The 18,868-nt window shown below is 37.9% G+C and overlaps 1 protein-coding gene across 5 annotated transcripts in view; it reads right to left on the bottom strand.

Annotated features, from left to right (window-relative positions):
• The window catches only part of LOC150093161 (D-ribitol-5-phosphate cytidylyltransferase-like), a 132,050-nt gene that overhangs the window by 32,543 nt on the left and 80,639 nt on the right, over window positions 1–18,868 (bottom strand). For all 5 annotated transcript variants that reach the window (XM_090413867.1, XM_090413865.1, XM_090413869.1 and 2 more), the window contains one exon: window positions 12,955–13,043. In XM_090413867.1, the coding sequence (XP_090269993.1) occupies window positions 12,955–13,043 (89 nt within the window). The remainder of the gene's footprint in view (window positions 1–12,954; window positions 13,044–18,868) is intronic.

Raw genomic sequence — 18,868 nt, 5'->3', positions numbered from 1 at the left:
ACAGTTTCCTTTCATAACTTCCAGGGATGGCCCCTTGTCATCACTCCTTCCTGCTATTCAACCAAGCGAAAGAACTACCCAGTGTCAACCCTGTAACCACCTCTCAACAGTTTAAAAGTCTCAATCATATCACCTCTTCTTCTTCTTCTATCCACCAAACTCTGCAGTCCACATTCCCTCAGCCAATCCTCATAACCAAAATTGTACAGACCTGAAACTGTCTTTGTTATCTGCCTCAGTACCCTTTCCACAGTTAATTTATCCCCTTCAAATCCTGGGGACCAAATCTGAGAACAATAGTCTAAGTGTGGTCTGATCAGGATCTTATACAACGGAATGATAACTCTTTTATCTCTGCAGGTCAGAGTCCTTCTCATTATTGCAGCAATCCTTTGTGTTACCTTCACCATAGTAGTCATACAACACATACATGTATTGCATGACTACCACATCTGCACTATTACTAATAACCCTTCCCAGCTTCACATCATCCGCAAACAACTGAACAACCCCCCCCTGCAATTCACTGACAATGTCATTGATATAAAGGTTAAACAATATAGGTCCCAGTACTGAGCCCTGTGGGACCCCACTTGTAACCCTCTGCCTCCTTGAAACTGTCCCACCATACACAACTCTCTGATACCTATCGGACAGCCAATCCTGAATCCAGTTGACCAACCTGACATCCAAACCCATGTGCTGCAACTTAAATATCAGCTTATCAAGTGGCACTCTGTCAAATGTCTTCGCTAAATCCAAGAAAATGGCGGTATATGCCTTTCCCTCATCTACTGCTCTTGTAACTTTATTATAAAAAGGCTAGCATATTACTAAAACAAGAGCACCCCCTCACAAATCCATGTTGACTCTCACAGATAGTCTATTTAAATCAACCATCAAAATTTTATCATTTTTATCGCTCCTCAATTTTGCAACATCAGCAAACAACTGAATAATTCCTTTCAGATAATTTTCTATATCATTAATGTACAAATTAAATGGGTTCTAAGGAGTGGTGATTGCATAATATTATGAAGTCCTTGACTTCACGAGTCAAAGACTCCATAATATATATAGAGGCTAAATGGAAAAAGGTAAAAAATATCCTTAATGATACAGCAGAATGTGTTTTAGAATATGCTGAAAGTAAGAAAGAAAAATGGTTATCAGTGGAAACTTGGGGACTAGTGGATGAAAGGAAAAAATAAAGCTGAAATTATGTGCAAGAAATACTCCCCAAAATGAAAATGAACTTAAAGATAAATATAAGATTTTAAATTAAAAAAAGTTAAGAGAAGTGCTAGAAAAGATAAATGGCAATGGTTTGAAGAATTGGCATCAAAGGCACAACAAACTGTAGACAAGTATTAACAGCAGACAGTTACACAGTATTATAACAAGACTTTCTGTAGAAGCCATGCAAAAGAATGTCCATGAAGGATCGCAATGGAAAAATTTTGGCAACAGAAGAACAACTGGAAAGGTGGAGAAAACATTTTAGTCAAATCTTGAACAATAGCAGTGATAGAATACAAACAGAAATAAAAAAAAGGAGATGAATTAAAAAGTGATACCAATACACCATCTAAATTGGAGATAAAAAAAAGGCTATTAAAAAATTAAAAATGGGAAAGTGGGAGAACATGATGGTATCATGGCAGAGGTTCTAAAATCTGACATCACAACAATCACAGATATGTGATTGTTGTGATGTCACTATTCCAAGATATCTGGGAAAAAGAGACATTTAATAGGGACTGGAATATAGGAATAATAGTAAAAATACCAAAGAAAGGAGATTTAGGAAACTGTAATAATTGGAGATGCATAAACCTGCTATTTGTCATTAGCAAAATTATTCTTTCAGAAATCTTTAATATTTTAGGTGAGGGCATGAGAAAAAAGCAGTCTACTTTTAGGCCAAATAGAACATGTAGAACACATTAACACCTTAAGAATAATAATGAAACAGTCAGGTGAATTTAACTCTCCTTTATATTTGTTGTTTGTTGATTATGAAAGAAGCCGTCAATTCCTTGCTAATGATTGTGTGGAATACACTTCAAAACAAAGGAATAAATACCACAGAAGATAGTAAACCTCATACAGGAAGGATATAACAATTCCAATGCAGGTGCTGCATGATGGATATTATTCTCCCTTATTACCTAGCACCAGTATAAATAATAAGGGAGACAGTAGACATACTTAATAATAAGGATGTCTGCTATCTTCCTTATTATTTACTGGTGCTAGATCATGTAATAGAACAGACGGCAATGAAACATGCCCAAAGAATATCATGGAAAATAAATAAAACTTTGGGTGATCTAGACTAGGCAGATGATGTATATCTAATTGCTCACAGACATGCAGATATGCAAAATAAACTACCACACCCCAAGAAGCATCACTGAAAGTTGCTTTGAAAATAAATGCAAATAAAATGAAAGAAGTGAGAATCGATGTGAACATCAAGGCACAAAGTACAATTGAAAATGGAAAAATTGAAACTGTTTCAAATTTTATATATTATCATCAACAACAGAGACCACCAGAGAGTCAGGGACTCATCAAGGGAAGCCACGTACTACACACACGAGCTATTATACTTCTTCTTGAATTTATTCACACTGCTTGCACACACAACATCCAATGACAATCCATTCCAACCACGTGCCACTCTATGAGAGAAAAATCTCGATCTCACCCTTCTTGACAGTATTCATTCTCAGCTTCTAAGTATGCTCTCATCCTTTCCTCACCCTCCATAAAATGAAAAATCCCATCAACTGAAATTCTGTATGACTATTGTAAGTCTCAATCATATCGCCTCTCTTTCTCCTGTTTGCTAGTGTCTGCAGTCTATAAATTCTCAATCTATCTTCATTTTCAGTACTCCACAATCCTGCTATCATTTTAAACACTCTCCTTTGCACTCTCTCCCCTGCATCAGAATCATAATGGAAACCAGGAGCCCAGACCTGTGCACAATAGTCCAAGCAAGATCTTATCAAAGCCTTGTAAAGAGGGGAAAATGACAACCTTTACATGTCAAAGTTCATTTCAGCATTGCAATTATCTTTTGAGTTGTATTTGCAATCTTTGCTACATGGTCCCTGAACTTCAACTTTCTATCTACTAACGCTCCAAGATCCCAAGGCTGATCAGTTCCTTCTAGTATAACTAAATATCCAAATTTGGCATGATTAGATATCCAAATACAACATTGGATATCTAATCATGCCAAAGTGCACGACTTTATATTATCTGACAATGAACTAACATCCATTTTCTTATGCTCACAATTCCAGCATATTCAAATCATTCTGCAAGTACTGCATATCAGCCACATTCCTGATTACTCTACCTATCTTTGCATCATCAGCAAATGGCTGTATGTTGGCTGTCAAATCCTTCCCAATGTCATTAATGTAATTAAGCGCCTCCATAGCACAATCGGAAGAACGACGATACATTGCACCTTCAATTGAAATAGGCCTAAGTTCGATTCTCATCACGATGGGAGGAATCTTTATGTGGACTTTTTCAATCAAAAGTGAGTTAGCCAATCTCATACGGAAGTAGCAGGGTTTTTTTCTCCCAGAAACTCGGGTTTTTCATCTCACATGCAGACAAATCAGCCCTTCAGAACACATGCAATTTACAGACAAAAAATACTAGTTGTGATGGTGGTGGGCAGTAGATGGCGTTGATGGAGATGATTGGTAGTAGAAGTTCGGTGTAGTGGTGGAGACAGTTGTATAGTAGGTGTCCTCCCGCAATGAATCTTCGGACTCCTTGGAGGTGTCACGAATAATAATAATAATAATAATAATAATGTAAAAATTGAATAACAGTGGACCAAGGACTGAGCCTCGTGGTACACAAATGGTTACCTTAAATCTTGCAGACTCACATCCTCCATATACCAATTTTTGATATCTGTCTGTCTGTCAGCCATCCTTTTATCCATGCTAATATTTTATAATTCAATTCCAATTTTCCAATTCATGCTATATTCTGTTGAAAACCTTAGCAAAATCCAAAAGTATTATGGTATAGCCATTCCACTTGTCTAGCTGAATGGTAACAGTATTATAGAATGCGAGTAAGTTGCTAAAACATGACAATCCCTTAATAAACCAATGCTGTTCATTGAAAGTAGAGATTCTCTGTCAGCCCATTTCTGAATACCAACTTTTCCAAAATCTTCACCACTCCTGAGATACTGATTTCTCAATAGTTGAATACATCGGTCTTTGCATCACCCATGTGCAATGGGATTACCATACATCTTTCCATCTTGCAAAATCTTTCTTGTTTTGAGACTCAAATTATATAACCAGTTCAGCCATTGGCGCACCCAGGGAGGGGGGACAAGGGGCCCTGTCCCCCCTCTAGAAAATTTTCCAAAAATCTTTTTCTAATTAAAATTCTTTTTTTTTTTTAATTTATGTTGTGTCGTGTATTCTATTTCTATACTACTTATGAATTAACGGTCACATAAGGTGGGAATACAATCTGGCTCTCGGGAATCATGGCCGTTGTGAACGCAAGGCGAACGAAGTAGTGCTCGGGCGATACTTTGTTTGCTCGAGCCAGGCCAGAGATCACGGGTATCATGTATTGGCGATCACTGCAGATGCTCAGTCATAGATCGTATGCAATGCATAGTGTGTATTCTCAAATCATCTACCCAACTCACCCCCCCCCCCGGCCAAGATTAAATCATGAGTGCTCGTGCCCTTCTCCCTCCAAGATTAAATCCTGAGTGCACCACTGATTTCAGCTAAACACTCTTTTAGCACCTATGCTGATATCCCATCAGTCCCTATTGATGAATTCTTATTTAGTTTGTTCAATAGCTCTAATATCTCCTCATACATCTGAGTTTCTTCATCCAGTGAAGAGATAGCAGTGAGTTTAATGTTGCATACACCAGGTAATAGCTTTCAGCAAAATGGGCACTCATTAGTTGAACAACCTCTTCTGCATCTCTCACCCTCATACCATCTGCATTCAGTAGAGTTATTCTTTCTTTTACTTGCAGCATATATCAATAGAATTCTTTGGAGTTGTCTTTTGCTTGCAGAGCCAGTTACTTTTCATACTCAGACTAAGCTTTCCGTACAACACTTGTGACTCTTCTGGCCTGCTGCTTATAATTTTCATAACTGACATATTTTCTTACGAATCTCTTGCTTGATAAGATTACACATCCATTTGACTCCTACCCTATTTATTCTTTGAACTCTTGGGACACATTCTGATATCGCATTGTTTAAGTATTTTTTAAATGCTTCCCATGCACTATCAATATTCTTCTCATCCAGCCATCATTGTGCTGAACCCAGTATACTCCTTAGTTGGTCATAATTTTCCTGCTTTGTAGTTCAGCATGTAACCTTTTCTGAATGGAACATTCATAAACTTAGCCACTTCCCAAGTGAGTACCGCATGATCACTGTCGCCAACTGGAGGCAGAATAATTACATCTTTAAATGAAACATTCTCTGACACTATAATCAAATCTAACACTCTTTGACCTGAAGTTCCTTTTGTCACATGCTGCTTGAGGAAGTTGTCTTGCAATAGCCCAATAAATTCAGTTTCATTCTTTTCATGAGATTTAATTGCTACCAATCAATTTGGATAAATAAAATCTGCCATTATGATTAATCTTTCCATGGCTATTGTCTTTATTTGGTGATGTATTTCTTCATTACTAACAACCAATCCACCAGGTTTGTACCAACACCCCACTACAACACCAGATGGCTTCAAACTCACTGTCATATGAAAAGTTGTTTCTGGTATTACAATCATAGGTCTCAATACTAACTGGATTCAAGTCATCTACATAATTAGAATCATGCCCCCCTCCTGTTTTATCTGCAGATGGAGGAGCAACTAGAGATGTTGATGTAAGGATTCAGAAAGCAAGAAGTACATATGCTAAACTCAGCATAATATGGAAAATGAGAAATATTCACACAGATACAAAAATAAAAATATTTAATGCATGTATTAAATTAGTTATTTTATATAGATACAAAGTGTGGTTGGTTTCAAAGGAAATACAAAAAAAAAGCTGTTAGAGACATTCATAAACCAATGTCTGCAGAGCATACTTCAAATTTGGTGGCCACAAGTTATTACTAATAAAGACCTCTGGAAAAGAACAAATCAGCAAAAAGTCAACCTTGAAATCAGGAAACGAAAATTTAGATGGATTGGACATACACTTAGGAAAGTGTCATAAAGAAATCTGTTATGCAGCCCTGGAATGGAATCAAGAAAGAAAGAGAAAACCTGGCCATCCTAAAAATATATGGAAGTCGACTTTAATGGAATGTGAGAAGAAGAAGAGTTTTGCTGAACTAAGACCAATAGCAAGGATAAAGAACCAATGGCAAGCATTTACAGACCCCAAATGTTCCTGATGGGATCTGGGAAAGAAGAAGAAGAAGAAGAAAAAAGCAGTCACCCCCACAACAGAGCCCTACAACATGCCAATCACAGGCCCTCTACTGAACTCTACTCCTGAATAGTCTGATATCTCTCCATCAACCACCCTCTTGGTTACATCACCAACTTTATATCCATCCCCATGTGCTGCAATTTATTGATTAAAATTCCATGCAGTATCCTGTTAAAAGTCCAGCAGTATCAATGCAAACGCATTATCTTTCTGTCACTGTATGATAAAAAGTAAGTTGTTGAAGCATGACCTAGCCTTCACAAAATCATGTTTCTCCTCCATCATATAGATGGAGGAGAAACCTTGACCATGACTCCTAGGATACTGATTGGTCAGTAATTTGCTACTTCAGCCTTAGAGACTTCTTTATGCCATGGAATTATTTTCTCCTCTTTCCACCCTGAATTGAGACTTAAAATAAACAATGTAGTCAAAGTCTATTCCCTAGCACCTTCTATTCCCTAGCACCTTCTCATAAAACTCGAGCTGGTATATTATGAAAGAATAATTTTGATGAATGGCAATGGTAGGGAGGTAATTGAAGTAGCCAAATAGTTGAATTACCAAGTGATTACTTTGCATGGATATATCATCTAGGTGGAGATATTACAGCAACAAGAGAGACAAGGGCTTATGCAGAAAGAGAGACAGATGAACTGGAGGTGCACAGGATATTAAATGTGAATACAACTATAGGATTAGATGGTATACACTCAAATATTATGAGAAGGTTCTAAGGAACTGGCAGTGCCTTCAACCACATTGGTAAAGTCTCAGCTTTGGGTTGGTCCCAAGGGAGTGGGAAAAGGGAAAAATAGTTCCAATGCATAAAGGAGGCTCGAAGATTGAGGTAGCAAATTATTAACCAATCAGCATCTCAGGAGTGGAGGTCAAGGAATTGGAGAAGTTTGTTAAGAGAACAATCCAGGAATAGGTAGATAGTATAATATAGTGACAACTAATTGGATAAAGGTAATGGGTGTATAATGATGTGGATAAGAGGGTGGATGATGGAGAGATATCAGAGAGTAGTTTATTCAGGAACAGAGTTCAGTAGAGGGCTTGTGAGTAGTGGCATGCCAGTACTCTGTACTTGGGCCACTACTGTTTAATTTGTACATTAATGATATAGGAAATTATCTAAGGTAAAATATTCAGTTGTTTGTCAGTGATGCAAAACTGGGTAGAATAAGTCAACAAAGATTTTAACATCTTGGAGGATGATTTTAATAAACAAGCAGCATGGTCAAAGGAGAGCTTTTGGGGTGAAAAGATTACCAGCTGTGTACCATATTAATGGAACTGTACTCCAAGAAAATGATGAAGCCAAGGATTTGTGGGTGTTGGTGGATAGGATGTTGAAGTTCAGAAGGCATATTGCAAAAGAAGCTAAAACAGCTTATGAGATTACTTGGTTACTGAAGAATACTCTGACAAACAGAGATAAGCAAGTTATTATACCTCTTTATAAGGCCTTAATAAGACACTCCCATCTTAAATATCGTGCACAGATCTGACACCTGGGTTTCGGGAAATGAGGAAATGGAGAGGATCTAGAGGTGAGTGACTAAATGGTGGCAGGTCTATGGAATGTACCTTATGAAGATAGATTAAAGATTTGTGAGCTACAGAAATGGTTGTAAGGCAGAAAAACGGACAATGTGATTGAGATGCACAAATTAATGAAAGGTTTTTATGGGAGTTATACAGAGGAAGGTTTTCATAACAGGTCTGGTCAGCAAAGATGTGGGGATAAGATTTTTTGCTTGGAGAACAGTGAATGAGTGAAATAGGTTGCAAGAGTCTTGTGGGTGCCATGACTTGAAATGAGTTCAAAATGAAGTATGATAGATATTGTATGAATAATGGATAGTGTTTGGCATACTGTTTAGGACCTCCCTTGATGAGTCTACAGACTTCGTGGAGTTATCCATATAATAATAGTAGTTTATATATGAGAAGGAAGTCAGCAATTAAAATGAAGGAGGTACAAGAGGATGACTTGTTGCAAAATTAGATGTGAGACATAGATGCATGTCATCTCCATTATTCATCATTAATATAGATTATACCATGAAGGAAGGTGGTATTTTGCTTGATATCAAAACTAGAAATGTTAATTTCAGCTCTTTACTTTATGCACATGATGCAGATCTTAAATAAATATTATACAATTCTACAGTATCATTAATTATGAAAAACTAGGTTATTCGGTGGGATATGAATTTTAATGACTGGTACCATACCACTGATCCACTTATTGGAGGCCTGAAGTAGATTAAAAAATTTCCATGTTTGGTCTCTAAAGAAGGGCTTACAAATTATGTAAGAAATAAATAAAATTACAATATATATATATATTATACATATAAATTAATAAAAATAGAAAAAAAATTCCTTAGCTAACCCATGGTGCCAATATACTATATGTTTACCACTTTTCATGGTTGGAGCATCATAAAAAACTGAGTAACTATACTAACAAATTTGGCACTAAAATCAGCAATAAACAGAAAAAAAACTATGAAAATAAGCAAGAACACTGAAAACATGAGCCACATCCTGAATGCGAAACCTATTTAGGCATAATTTTTAGCAAAGGTGACAAATTACATATGGAAAAGGACAACAGAAGGTACTCACATTAGGAGTTTGATGGTGATGAAAATTTGATTCATAAGGAGAAAAGATATGATAGAAACACATAACTAAAGAGATTTTATGGGGTAGAAACAGAAGAAATTTTTCAGTATATGATAAGATGAAGAGAACTGGAAGGTCACACATGGAACTTGTGGAATAATGTTATTTATAATGGTGATTATTATATTTATAATAATGGCGAGATTTAGGAAGACTACATTTTTTTTGCTTGAAGAGTGAGGAATCATTTGTCAGAGGTGGCTGTGAATAGCTTAGGTTGTGAACAGTCAACAAGTTTAAAGAGATGTATATAAGTATTGTGTGAATAACCATTAGTGTAGACAACCAATAAGTCTTTGGACTCCAGTGAGATTCCTAGTTTAATAATTTATTATTTATCCCTGGAGTTGCCTGTAATAATAATGATAAATTATTAAATCATCAAGGGAGGCCCTAAACATCATGTCCACACAACTATACGACATTCTCACAGTATCTATCATACCTTGCCTTGAACTCATTCACCATCATAGCACCCACAACAGACTCTGGCAGCTTATTCCACTCATTTACCACCCTAAAAGTAAAGAACCCAGCTCTAACACCCTTGCTAACCACAATCTTGCCCAGCTTTCATAGGTGTCCCCTAGTTCTCCCACCACCAGTCCTGATCTCAAAAATATCCTCTGAATTAATCCTATAGAAACCCTTCAGCAATTTGAATGTCTCAATCATATCTCCCCTTTTCACCTATCAACCAATTTCTGCAACCCACAAATCTTCAACCTGTTCTCATAAGGTTCATTCCATATACCTACTATCATCTTGGTCACTTGCCTTAGGATCCTCTCCACCTCCTCCCCATCAAGAAGAAACCTAGGTGACCAAATCTAGGCACAGTAGTCGAGATGAGGTCTTATCAAGGCTCAGTACAGAGGTACAATAACTTGCTTGTCTCTGCTCTTCAAAGTATTTTTCAACAACTAAGTGAGTTGATGAGCTGATTTAGCCACTTTTGCAATGTGCCCTCTAAACTTCATTTCCCTATCCACCAATATGCCCAAGTCCCTGGCCTCATCAATCTTCTGGAGTACAGTTCCACCAATGTATAATGCTGCTAATCTTTTCATCCCAAAATGCATAACCTTACATTTTGTCACATTAAATTGACATCCATTCTCCTTAGCCCAGAACTCCAATCTATCCAAGTCATCCTGCAAGATTTTGACATCTTCTGCATTCACTATTACCCTACCCAACTTTGCATCATCAGCGAACAAATGAACTGTTCCTCTTAGATCCTTCCCTATATTATTAATGAACAAATTAAACAGCAGTGGTCCAAGAACAGAATTTGTTATAATGATAACAAAAATCACTCTTTGTCAACCAAGTATACTATAAGCATTGGTTTAAATGGAGTGATACTACTACTTCTTCTTCTTCCTATTATTATGTCTAGCTTGGTGCAGGGTCTGCAATTTTGCATTTGACCCACCATTTCATTCAGTTTGCAGCATCAGTAGGGTAGACACCCATTGCCTGCATGTCTTCTTTTATGCTGTCCATCCATCACTTTATCAGGTATCCTTTATGTCATCGGTTACTTGGGCTAAGTATAAGGGTTCGTCCTACAACAGATTCCTTGTCGGCCCTGGCAACATGCCCATACCATTGTATGCATGCTTCGCTCATCTTCTCTGGGATTGGGGCAACATCAAGAATTTTCCGGATGTCATCGTTTGTAACATGGTCTAGTTGTGTATATCCCAGTGTCCATCGGAGCATCTGCATCTCCATGACATGTAGTGCCTGCCCATGCTGTTTTGTTACAGGCCAGCACTGTAACACTGCATAAAGTGCAACTGGTCAGATGACTGTGCAATAGGTCTTGGATTTGAGATACAGGGGGTATTTTCTTGTCACACAGAACTCCAGTGACTTGGCACCAGGCAGCATTGATCCATGCTCTGGCATCTGGGAGGGTACTACTATCAGATGTCACATGGGATGTCTTAGTAGTTCAGTGCCATTGACTAGAATTGTGTCATCTGTTTGGGTGCCACATTCTAAATATTTAGTTTTTGTCAGGTTAAGTTGCAAATCGAAGTCATCAAATTGTGTTTTCCACTGGTTGACCAGTAATTCAAGTTCTGCTCTGGTCTTATGGGCCAGCAGGACATTGTCAGCATACAGTAGGATCCATGGATAAGGTGGTTGCAGGTCTGCAGTCACTCTGTCCATGCACAGAATAAATGGAGCGATACTGCTATATGTAAAGGGTGTCCCAAAATTCACGCAAGATTTAAATTTAGCGGCATTTGTGCGGTAAAGTGTTGCAAACGAGAAAAAAAAAGACAGCGTGACAGCTGACAGTTCAGGGTTATTAAAAATGGAGCGCTACATGAAAGAACAACGCATTTTCATTGTTGAGCAATATTTTAAAAATAATGAAGGTTTGGCAGATACAGTTCGCAATTTTTGTACAAAATATGGTTGGAATAGTGATTTAACTTCATCAACTGCGAAAAGATTAATTAAAAAATTCAAGGAAACTGGATCAATTAGTGATCTTATACACTCTGGCCGTCCTTCAACAAGTCGTTCAACAGAAAACATCGAAGCAGTTCATGAGAGTGTTGCTGAGAGTCCAGGAACATCAATTCGGCACTGTGGTCTTGAATTGGGCATTTCGAGAAGTTCTCTACAGCGTATTCTCATGAAAGATTTGCAACTTTATGCTTACAAAGTTCCATTGACTCAAGAACTGAAGCCTACTGACCACACACAGCGAAGAGAGTTCGTTGAATGGATTATGGAACAACAACAACAAGTGGATGCTTATTTTTCGAACAAAATCATCTTCAGCGATGAGGCTCATTTTCATCTTGATGGCTTCATTAATCGACAAAATTGTCGCATTTGGGGTTCAGAAAATCCACGAGTGATTGTTGAGAAACAAATGGACACATGTGGATGCATTTGTTTCTCAACAATCACTCGTTTGGTGTGGATTTTGGGCTGGAGGAATCATCGGTCCATTCTTCTTCGAAAATGCGGCTGGTAAGGCAATAACAGTTAATGGTGCTCGCTATCGCGACATGATAATCCAATTTTTTGTGCCTAAATTGCAAGATATGGATGTGGACGACATGTGGTTTCAACAGGACGGTGCCACATGCCATACAGTCCGAGAAATAATTCAATTACTGCATGAGTCATTTCCTGGTCATGTAATTTCCCGTTTTGGTGATCAGAATTGGCCGCCCAGATCATGTGACTTAACGCCGTTGGACTTTTTTCTTTGGGGTTTTTTGAAGTCTAAGGTTTATGCCAACAAGCCCACAACCACCCACACCTTGAAAGAAGAAATTGAGCACTGTATCAACGAAATTCAGCCACATTTATGCAAAACGGTCATGGAAAATTTTGACAAAAGAGTGCGTATGTGCTAGCAAAGCCGTGGACGCCATTTACCCGATATGCTATTCCATGCATAACCCTATACTGTATACTTTATGAATCAATAAGAAATTACAATATTTAATTAAAAACCTGTGTTTTCTATCAAAATAACTTCTTGCGTGAATTTTGGGACACCCTGTATATGGAGTGGTCAGAAAATAAAAATGAAAAAAAAAAAAAATTGATATTTTGAATGTTATCGTTATAAAAATATACTAGCATTTCTAAAAAAAAAAAAGTCAGTAAAATCTAAAATGTAAACCAAATATAATAAATATAAGTTGACGATGGAAAGCATCACAAAACAAACTAAAATCAAATTTAATATTTTAATTTCTATTTGTTAAAATTATTATTACCCCTGCAAATTTTTTTAAAATACTTTCTTTTAATATTGACAAGAATTCTAAACTGGCTCCACTATCACAGATGACTACTGTACCAGATTCTGTAATTAAAAAAAAAAAGTATGTATATTAATTGGATATTACATGCACATTAAAATTTTAGTTTTTATATTTTTGACCTTTGCATTTTTCTGGTAGCTTTGACACTATTAACACTACTAATAAAGCATTAGTAATATGAGTATAGGAAATAATATTTATCTTGCTTTTATATATTTTCTTACTTTTTTACTGTAATGTCATAATTACACAACCATTACATACTCTCTATCCACTGCAACTATCTAATATTTCTGAACACTAAATAAATGCACTGCTTTCATAACCCATTGTTGAAGCCCATTCCATACCACAATCTTTATTATTATTATTATTACGTGACACCTCCAGGGAGTCCAAGGACTCATCGTGGGAGGGCACACTACTCTACTCTGCTAAATACATCTCTTCCTCTCCACTGCTACTCTATTCTCCAAATACAACACCACTACCATCAATGTCATCTATCGCCCATTATCAACAACAGTATTTTTTGTCTGTAAATTGCATGTGTCCTGAAGGCCAATTTGTCTGTACGTTGAATGAAAAACCAGAGTTTCCGGGAGAAAAAATCCTGCTACAACCATATGAGATCGGCTAACTCACCTTCAACTGAAAAAGCCCATATAAGGATTTCCCTCATCATGACGAGAATCGAACCCAGGTCTTTTCCAATCGAAGGGTGCAATCTTAATAGTAAATAATAAAATAAACTCCTTAGATTTCTTCTCTCTTATTCACTAACTTTTATGCCCTCTAGTAGAGCTTGGTACAACCTCCTGATATTCACACCATGTGTAGAAAAGTAATGTAGGTTATCTTACAAAATCCTAAATAATGTTTGATTGAATTGAATTTGAATTGAGGGAGAGGGCGCTAGTGGGTCAAGTGCTACGAACGTGCTTTGAAGAGCTCCTGATTCAGATAAGTTTTACTAGGAATAATTAAGTATATATGCGTAATTGTTTAAGTAAGAGCGGCTGTAAACGTTGTACGCTACCGATATTATTAGTGTGGGGTTTTTTTTCTTGCTTAAACTAAATACGAAAACGTTAATATTAGACCTAGTAACCTGCAGAGAAAAAAAAAATGGCGGCTGCATTGTCATTCCATGATTTTAATTTGGATTTCAGTAGGTTCGTTAAGTGTGAGGTCTGTTATATGTATTCCTTCGATTACATAAATGATTTGTGGATGTTTAGTGCGGATGGAAGAAGGGTGTGTGCGAAATGTGACCTGAACGAGGAATTGATGAATGCGAATATGAAGTTGATGACAGAAAGTGCTAGTACCGATTGTGTCATGAGTGCACGTTTGAAAGAGAATGGCGAGAAAGACAGGCGAAAAAATGTTAAAAAATCAGGAAAAAAGAAAAAGAGCGATTTGACAACCGTAACGGATGTTAAAAGGGACGAAAGTGAGGTGGAAAGAAACGAAATTGAGAGAACGAATGAAAGTAGAAATGGCGTGGTGCAGAAACCGCAAGTAAAAAAAATCGAAAGAATGAATGATAGCGAAAAAAGAATGACTGATGGCGAAAGTTGGACGCATGTTGGAACGAAAGTACTGAACCAAAGAAAGATGAATGACAGTAAAAGTGAGAAGAATGATAGCGAAAGTTGGACGCATGTTAGTCCGAAAGTACGGAAACAAAGAAAGATATGTGAGAGTGAAAGTGAGAAGAATGACAGTGAAAGTTGGACGTATGTTGGACCGAAAGTACGGAAACAAAGAAGGATGAATGAGAGGGAAAGTGAGAAGAGAGGGTTGAGAGTTAGAAAGTTAGAAAGATTTAATGATAGAGTGAATGTGTCGCGAGGTTCAGAAGGTGAATTGGATTGGATGAAGCAAGAAATGAAATGGATGCGGAATGAAATTAAGAGAATGCAGGTCAAAACTATTAAAATAAATCATGATGGCATGAAAGAGTTAACAAAAGATGAGCGAGTGGCGTTGTATGGCGACTCCATTATTAAAGGTGTGCTAGAGGATAAAATGCACAAGGTATGTTTTCCAGGTGGTAAAATGAGTAGAGTGATTGAGGCATTGAACATGAGGCGGGAACGAGCAAAAGAGTTAATTGTATTAATTGGAACAAATGATTTGAGAGAGAACAAAGAGCATGTCAAAATGAATGTCAGGAGACTGCTTGGAAAGATAAAGGAGAATAGTGTGACAGGAAGGGTGGTCAGTGTGTTGCCTAGGTATGATTGTGGTGAAATGAGGCGGAGAGCAAGGATTATGAATGATATTCTGGCTGAAATGTGTGAGGAGATGGGAGTACAGTTTGTTAATGTGTGGAATGAGTTTGAGGGACGAAGTGAGCTGTATGGGAGCAATGGACTGCATTTGAGTGGTTATGGTGTGAGTCGCTTGGAGAGACTGCTGCTGGAAGGTAGAGAAGTGAATAGAGAGAATGAATCAGATCAAGAGGGGAGTGATGTGGAAGAGCAGGAGAGTAAGACAGGAGAGATTGAAGGAGTGGAAATGAATGTGGAAGTGAGTGGTATGAGTATAGATAATGAGAGAATGGGTGTGCAAGAGGAGCAGGGAAACGGGGAGGCTCAGGGTGGACAGGGATACACAGCGTGAGAAAGGTGGATGCTCCAAGAGGAGGTGAGAGAATGTGTAGGCAGGAAAGTAATGGGATGATCAGGGATCAAAAGGAAACAGATGGAATTGCAAGGGGTTCTAAAATGAAGAAGCAGAAAGGGAAATGGCCCCAGTCCAGCATGGAGAGATCACATCGAGTGAGTGGTATCAGTGGAACTAGCTGTAGATCCAGAAATGAGTTGTTGTGTTTGTATACCAATGCTAGAAGTATAAGAAACAAGGCGGATGAAATGGTTGCACTAATTGCGTCTGTGCACCCAGAGATTGTCGGAATAAGTGAGACATGGTTAGATGAGGATGACATCCTGACAGGAATAGAGATGGAAAGGTATGATGTGTTTCGTGAGGATAGAAGGGGTAAAAAGGGAGGGGGAGTGCTATTGATGATAGAGAAAGAGTTATGTCCATACAAGGTAGAGATGCAAGGGGGAAATGGGGCCAGTGGTTTTGAGGCAGTGTGGTGTGAGATAGAGGTGAATAGAATCAAATACTTGGTGGGATGTTGTTATAGACCTGGTAATGTGGATGGTGGTGATAGTGAAATGTATAGTCAAATAAGGCAAGCAAATAAGAAAAGGGTGATCATTATGGGTGATTTCAATTATGGCAATATAGACTGGAATGAAGAGATAGCAACTGGAAGTAAAGAAAATGAGTTTCTTGAGTTTTTGAGGGATAACTACCTCAGACAGTATGTAACAGAGGGCACAAGAGGATTAAGGGTCTTGGATTTGGTCATCTCATCGGAGGATGTAATTATCAATGAGGTATCAAATCATCCACCAACTGGTGAAAGTGACCATGAGGTGATTACTTGGGTGGTTGCCAGCAGTGCAAGGACCCCTGTGAAAAAAGGGTATATGTGGAACTACAAGGGGGTGATTATGAAGAGCTCAGGAGACAGCTTGCAGGTGTAGCATGGAATGAGGAGTTAGCTGGAAAAGAGATCAATGCAGCTTGGGGGATTTTCAAAAAATATTTAGTGGATGCAATGTCTAAATGTATACCACGGGTGAGAAGGTTAAATAAGTTAGGTGTGAGATGGATGAATAAAGAGATTAAGCATGCAATACAGAGAAAAAGGGCATTGTGGAGGCAGCATAAGAGAAGTGGAAGTAACCAATTTCATGAGTTCTACAAAGACCAGGCAAGGAGAGTGACTTGGTTGGTGAGAGTAGCTAAAGAGAGGTATGAACAGCAGTTAGCTAATGAAGCTAAAAAGAATCCTAGGGAGTTCTTTCGATATGTAGCCAGCAAAAGAAAGAATGATTATGGAAGGATGACATTGATTGGAGGAAATGGTATAAAGACAGCTGTTGCAGAATGTGTGGTGGAGATACTTAATGAGCAGTTCATAAAGATCTTTCAATCTTGTGAATGTGACTTCATGGAGAGATTAAGAGCAGTTGATGATGGGGAGGAGAGACTGACTGTAAGTGAGCAAGAGGTGTTTGGGGAGTTGAGTAAACTAGATGTAAATAAGGCTGTGGGACTTGATAATATATCACCGCGTATTCTGAAGGAATGTGCCAGAGAGTTGACACCTGCCTTGACATATTTTTTTAATACAAGTCTTGCACTTGGTCAAGTCCCTAAAGAGTGGAAGGAGGGCAAGATTGTGCCACTTCATAAAGGACGTTATCGAACTCAAGCATCAAACTATAGGCCTATCTGTGTGTCGGGTGTTGTGGTTAAGTTGTTGGAGAAGCTTGTGAGAACTAGAATCCAGAGTTGGGTTGACAACAATGGTATAATCTTTGATGGACAGCATGGATTTGCTAAAGGGAGGTCGTGTTTTAGTAATCTACTTACTTATTACAATAAAGTGACTGCTTCCTTGGACAGAGGAGAAGGATACACAGTAATATACTTGGATTTCGCAAAAGCTTTTGATAGAGTGCCTCATGATAAGTTGACAGTCAAACTAGAGCAGATGGGGTTGGATATTAGATTAGTGCATTGGATTGGAGACTGGCTAGCTGATAGGTATCAACAAGTTGTGTATGGGGGTGCAATATCCAGGAAAAGGAAAGTCACTAGTGGAGTGCCTCAGGGATCTGTTTTAGGACCATTACTATTTAACTTGTATATTAATGATATTGGCGAAGATTTGGATGGAGATATTCAATTGTTTGCAGATGATGCAAAGTTGGGACGAACCATAAAGAGTAGTGAAGATGTTGTGGCCTTGCAAGAAGACTTGAATAAATTGAGTGATTGGGCAAGCAAATGGGGATGTGAGTTCAATGTTGCAAAATGTAAGGTTTTAAAATTTGGAAAACAAAGATGGGATGCAGAATTTATGCTTGGTAAGAATATATTGTTGGAAGTAGAGGAAATAAGAGATCTGGGAGTGATAGTGGATAAGGATCTAAAATTTAGGGGTCACATCGCCAAAATTGTGAAGACAACACAAAGACTTCTGGGAATGATGAGGAGGACACTGACGTGTAGAAGTAGGGAGATTCTTGTTCCATTGTATAAGGCTTTGATTAGGCCACACATGGACTATTGTGCCCAGATTTGGTCACCTGGTTTTCAGAAGGATGAAGAGATGTTGGAAAGGGTCCAAAGGTGACTGACTAAGGTAGTTTCTGACCTCTGGAATGTCGAGTATGAGGAAAGATTGAAAAAATGTAATTTGCAGAGACTAGTGGAGAGAAGGAAGAGGGGAGATATGATAGAGACCTACAAGTTGGTAAGGGGTTGCTATAGGATCAATGGTGGAGAAGTTCTACAGCGAATAGTGGGAGATCAGGGGAGAACCAGAGGTCATCCCTGGAAACTGTATAAAGAGGGTGTGAGTAGGGGAGTGAGAGGCAGGTTTTTTTCGTGCAGAGTTGTGAATGATTGGAATGCCTTGCCTGAGAGTGTGGTGTCTGCAAGGAGTTTGAATGTGTTTAAGACCCGGTATGATGAGATGTGTGTGAGATAAAAGGACCTCCTAGATGAGTCTTTGACTCCATGAGGTCTTGTTTAATAATAATAATAATAATAATAATAATAATAATAATAATAATAATGTCTTTAATTTTTTACTGTAAAATTTTTGAATATTCTTTTCTTAATAATAAATTTGATGTTTGGTTGCAGGTTTTTAATAATGACCTGATATGTATGTAGCAACAGCTCATCTTTAAGTTTCTAGTTATATAAGGAAAAGAAAAACTATACATCAAAAACTATTCAATGTGCATGGTTAAGAAACTTCATA

Source organism: Typopeltis vanoorti, chromosome 24 (genome assembly GCF_054136105.1).
Source record: "Typopeltis vanoorti isolate ZY-2024b chromosome 24, IOZ_Tvanoo_1.0, whole genome shotgun sequence".
NCBI classification, from domain to species: domain Eukaryota; kingdom Metazoa; phylum Arthropoda; class Arachnida; order Uropygi; family Thelyphonidae; genus Typopeltis; species Typopeltis vanoorti.
This window is presented reverse-complemented; position numbering and strand designations above follow the sequence as displayed.